Raw genomic sequence first — 5,369 nt, 5'->3', positions numbered from 1 at the left:
GTGGAGCCCAAGAGAGAAGAGAGCGAGAGAGAGAGAGAGGGGGGGGGGGGGGGGTATGTACTGAGGGAGCTGTAAAAGGCGTGCTGAGGGACGACGCACTTCTTCGGGGGGCTCCCCGTTTGCTTCTTCTTTTTCTCCTTTTTTCCTCCCCCCAACCAACACACCGATTATGGAAAAACGAGAAAAGTGGAGGGGGAAGGAAGACTATAGGGTTTCATCATCCAGAGCACGACGAGGTTTTTCGGGGGCCCGTCATCTTTTATATATTGACTACTACTCAACACTAGTTTCTACGGGGGATTTAGATTCGTCCAGGGACAGATGTCCATCTCTAGGAAGCCCCTGGAAAGATGGATCATTGCTAATTTCATCTAGGACAGGATTCGGGATCTAGGGAATCTCTGAAATTCTAAGATTCTACCGTGAACCCTGTATCAAAAGGGCTCCTCTAAAAGAAGGTCCCCCTTAAAAATTTGCTGTATGAGATTGAAAATTTCTAGTAGAATAGTCCCTGTAATTGAAGGACCCCAAGTGCCCTCCGGAAGTATATTGGAACAACAGAAAGACCGGTCTTTCTACTACCGGTTTCGTTATTTTTGGTAATACCTTTTTAACCTGTCGGTTTACACCCCTTCGGGGCTGAACCTCCTGGCCTCCGGTTACAGTACACGTGATCTTAAGGTAAAAATGGCGTACACGTGTCCTCCACTTTCCCCTTACTGCCCATCACCCTGTACTGTGATGAAATCAATGAACGTCTCCAGACAACTTCAAAATCAAAATTTCGAAAAACCAAAACTTCCGGCATCAACACATTTCTGATCTATCTGTCCAGGGTTCAGCTTGATCGGTTAACTTTGAATGAGTGCTAAGGTGCGCTACATACATACGCACATACAGAATCTGGTGAATGTTATTAGTAATGATTAGCGAAATTTTGAAAATTCGTGAAATCCAAAATCAGGAATTCCGCTCGGATGAAACTCAAAGAAACTCTAGCGAGACACTAGGGAGTTCTAGCAAAAGGGTCAGAAATTGGGAAAAACGTTTTTGAAGCCAAAAGGAACTGCGGGGAGGGAAGAACTAGACAAAGTGGAAACTTATGTTTCAAAAGGAACAAGGATTTTGGAGCGATTGTCTCTTTGAAGAGAGCGGTTCTTAAAAGATGAAAAACTTTGATAATAAAATTCATATTCTAGAGATTAACATTGACGTTCAGAGTACCGTGAACACTCTAATAGACAATCCACTTTGAGAGTATATATATATATATATATATATATATAAATATCTCACTTGTTTTGAAAGATATCAAAAAGATGTCAACTGATAAAATGTTTATCAGCGTTGTATTAGAGTGTTTGCGCTATATGGAGCTTCATTGAACTACAAAAAATCCAGACAATTTACATTCTAGAAAATCCTGAACTTTTAAATTATCATAAAATTTGTTCTTTTGGTATGAAAATGAAAATTTAAGCTTGAAAATTAGAAATGCTATGGGGAAAAATATAGAAAAATCAATGAAATCCGTAAATCCAGGAATACAAATCCTAAAAAAAAAGAAGAAGAACAAGTAGAAGACGTGGGGATAATTGTCGTGTGTTTCGGAAAGCGATTAGGAGGGAAAAAAGAGGAAGAAGAAAAACTTTTTTGTATAAATTTGCTTAAATGAATAATTTTGTTATCTTCTATTCTTTTTAGAAACTAATCTTACATGTTTTAGTATTTTTGATTTTTGATGTCAAATGTGTTTTGAACCAAAAAATTCAATTTCCAAATTCTCAATTTTGAATAAAAAGAAGAAAAATGTAATATTTTTTTTAGGGAAAAAGAAGAAGAATGGCTTGACACTTGAAAAAATTGTGATTTCTTAGAATTTTGAGATTTTTTGGGAAATTGCAATTTTCGAAATTTTGGGGGTTTCAGATTTAAGATTTACCAGACTTTTTGAATTTTACAGAATCAAAATTTTTCAAAGTTCCAGATTTTCAGAACAAAACAATGAATTTATTTTTTGGTAAATTGAGATGCCGTAAACACTCTAATAGAACGTCATCCAATTCGTCAAATTTGAGCCTATGTATCTCATTTTCTGTGAGAGATATCAAAATGTGGTCAACTGATAAGATGTTGCTGATATTATGATAAACATTTTATTAGTTGACAACTTTTTGATATCTTTCAAAAGAAATAAGATATTTAGGCTCAAAGTAATCGGACCTCCCGAGTGGAAGAGGTAAAGAGGGAGAGGGGGGCTGTCCCTTTAAGCGTATATATCTCACTTTTTTTGAAAGATATCAAAATGTGGTCAACTGATAAAATGTAGCTGATATCATCATAAATATTTTATCAGTTGACAACTTTTTGATATCTCTCACAAAAAATGAGAGAAATGGGCTCCACTTTGACGACTCGGGTGGCGTTCTATTAGAGTGTTTACGATATCTCAAATTCTGTGATTTACTGATTTTTTTTTGGAATTAATTTTTCAGAACTTTCTAGAAAAAATGAAAATGCAAAATCCTACAAAATGACTCATTTTTGGCACCTGTTTCTCTGGAAAAAGAAAAGAAAAAAAGGAAAAAAGGGGAAAAATCCAAAAAGCCGGAAATTAGAAAATCCGGATTTGCAGGTGTGGTGGGATGAAAAAAAAACATGATATCAACTATTTTGGAATAATTTTTGTAGTTTGTAGTCAGTGAAAAAAATTTCAGAAGCTCAAAAACTCAAAAAAATATTTTTTTCAAATAAATTTCAATATTCCGAATCTTCTGAAAATTCCAAAAATTGTAGAAAACTAGGAATTTAAGAAACTGAAAAACTGGAGAGTTCAAATTTTAAGAATTCAAAAAATTTTAATTTAAAACTTTTTTTTGAAGAATTTTCATAAAGAAAATTTCCATAAATCCAAAAAAATGTATTCCTGTCATTATTTTGTTTTTCTGATTCATATATTTTTTATCCAAAAAAACATATAACTAGGGGGATAAAAAATGAGTAGGCCGAGCAAAAAAAAGTCGTGGGCAAAAAAAGAAAAAATAATTGAAAACAAACATAAAGAAGTGTAAAAAACCAAAAAAATATGAGAAAAAATAGGTTTTTTGTTTCTTTTTTTCCAAAATAGGCTGGGAAGAAATAGAGGGAATTTCGTAAAATTTTTGAAAAAAATCAGAATTTCGGGTTTTCTAAAACTTTTTAAAGTTTTTGATTACAAAATTCGAATTTCTCATCAAAAACTACTCTGGAAAACTTTTTTTGCGTCTCTAACTCTCAATTTTGAGTTTTCGGGTTACTGTAGCATCGATTCTGTTCTAGGTCATGACCTAATTTTTTTTGGGTCATGACCTAGTTTTTTCTAAGTCACGACCTACTTTTTTCTAGGATTTTTTTCAAGGTCATGACCTAATTTTTTTAGGTCATGACCTGATTTTTTAATATTTCCAAATTTGAAAAAAAAAGAAAAAAAAAGAATTTATTCAAAAAAAGAATAAATTGATCAAAAAATATTTAGTCCTCCTTGACTGGTGCCTCATCGATAGTCGCTTCGAATTCAGTGAAAGCTCTGGAATAAAAATGTTTTCAAAAAAAAAAAATTTTTCGAAATTAATTGACATTTTAGAGATATTTCAATACGAAATTCGATTTTCCCGCGTATTTCCCCCTGAAAACCTCTTTTTTTGGCACTTTTGTGCACTTTGTCGTACGGTTCGGTGTTTTGCTTAAGGTATGTGCACAGAATCCAGGCTACAGTAACCCAAAAACCGAAAATTGAGAGTTACAGACGCAGAAAAAGGCTATCTAGGGAAGTTTTTGACGGGAAATTTGAATTTTGTGTTTAAAAGCTTTGAAAAGTTGTAGAAAATCCTAAAATTTTGATTTTTTTGGGAAAACATTTGAAGTTTTAGTTTTTGTAATTCTAGGCTATCACCAGCTTTACCTCTTGATTTCCAGCCGTAGGTCTTCATCTACATCGTAGTATCCTCTGGAAAAATCATTTTCCAAATAATAAAATTCCAAAAAAAAATGTTTTTCAAATTTTATTTTTCCTTAATTTTTCAAATTTACCTATATCTTCCAGTAAAAAACGAAAACAATTTAATCGATAAAAATGCTCCAATTGTGTACAAAATGACTGGAATTATCTGAAAAAGGTTTGAAAGCTCCTGAAGTGTTGGCTCTTCTGAAGACGAGAATTCTTGAATGGAGATTCTGGAAAATTTTTGTAGTTTGTAGTCTGAAAATTCAAAAATTTACATGAATCTAGCAATGGTTACACATAGAATAAGGACCACACGACATGCAAAAAAGATTATCGCTGGGGGAGAATCCTGGAAAATCAAAATTTTGAAATTTTGAATTTTTTATTCAATTTTTGTCGAGTTTCAGCAATTTTCTGAAAAAATTAGTTTTGTTTCAAACATTTGAAAAATCCAAAATTTCGAAAAAAAAAAGTTTTTTTTCGAAACTTCATTTTTTTCGAAAAATCAATAATTTAAAAAAAAAAACTAAAAATTACAAAAATTGCGAAAAACCCCGAAACCATCGAAACCAATGAAATCCCATGAAAAATCGCCCAAATCTGATCGGGAACGTCTCGATACTGCAAAAAATTCAAATTTCTCGGCTCAGCAAGTTTGCTCCAATGCGAAAAACCTACAAAAATCACGAAAAGCTCGAAGAACAGCGAGAATAGTTGTAAAGTCATGTCTAGAATCTGAAATTTTGGGAATTAATTTTTAATTGGTCAATTACGCTTACCATAAAAATAGCAAACGCAATTATAATGTGTGAGCAACAGAATACCGTATAATAGATGCTATTTGGGGAGCCAAGCTCTATCAAATAGCGCATTTTTATTTTAGAAAATAATTTGTTTTTAAAGTTTACAAAAAAATTACAGCCAATTTTTCAAAAAAAATTTCAGGAAAATTCCTATTTTGAAATACACGTAAGATCGGACAAGAAAATGGGTGAAATTGTGAGAAAAATGCGATAAAAGGTGCAAATGCGCTCTAATGAACTATTTTTTTCAAACAATTTATTATCATTAGAGCACGGATTGAAAAAAAGTTGATCAATCAATTACTTTTTTGCTCCATAATTATTATCCGATAAAATTTGTCGTGTTAAATTATTGATGTGCCGGAAGCGATCTGGTCCCAAGTGGATCCCTCCGTACCAGCGGGTGACGACGACCTGAAAAAAATTTACTGAGGCTTAGCATACTACAAACTACAAAATTTTCCAGAAATTTTGCTGAAAATTGAGCTAAAAATCACTGAAAACGGTTGAGAATGAGCCGAGTTTCAGTATATTTTATTTTTCCTGAGGCTTGGAAAGTTTTTGTAGTTTGTAGTCTCTTAGCC

General features: G+C 32.9%; 2 protein-coding genes across 2 annotated transcripts in view; both read right to left on the bottom strand.

Moving 5' to 3' along the window:
* Nucleotides 1-3,510: 3,510 nt before the first annotated feature.
* On the bottom strand, nt 3,511-4,854 carry CBG08010 (the record flags this gene model as incomplete). Its single annotated transcript, XM_045241533.1, has 6 exons — nt 3,511-3,565; nt 3,941-3,985; nt 4,069-4,212; nt 4,258-4,331; nt 4,661-4,717; nt 4,762-4,854. 6 exons carry the CDS (start codon nt 4,852-4,854, stop codon nt 3,511-3,513), a joined length of 468 nt encoding a protein of 155 aa, XP_045093633.1.
* A 231-nt stretch (nt 4,855-5,085) lies between these two features.
* The window catches only part of CBG08009, a gene marked incomplete at both ends in the record, with an annotated part of 2,250 nt that continues 1,966 nt past the window's right edge, over nt 5,086-5,369 (bottom strand). The window contains one exon of the mRNA XM_002646084.1: nt 5,086-5,199. Within this exon, the coding sequence (XP_002646130.1) occupies nt 5,086-5,199 (114 nt within the window). The remainder of the gene's footprint in view (nt 5,200-5,369) is intronic.

Source organism: Caenorhabditis briggsae, assembly GCF_000004555.2.
Source record: "Caenorhabditis briggsae complete genome, chrI, whole genome shotgun sequence".
Taxonomy (NCBI): Eukaryota; Metazoa; Nematoda; class Chromadorea; order Rhabditida; family Rhabditidae; genus Caenorhabditis; species Caenorhabditis briggsae.
This window is presented reverse-complemented; position numbering and strand designations above follow the sequence as displayed.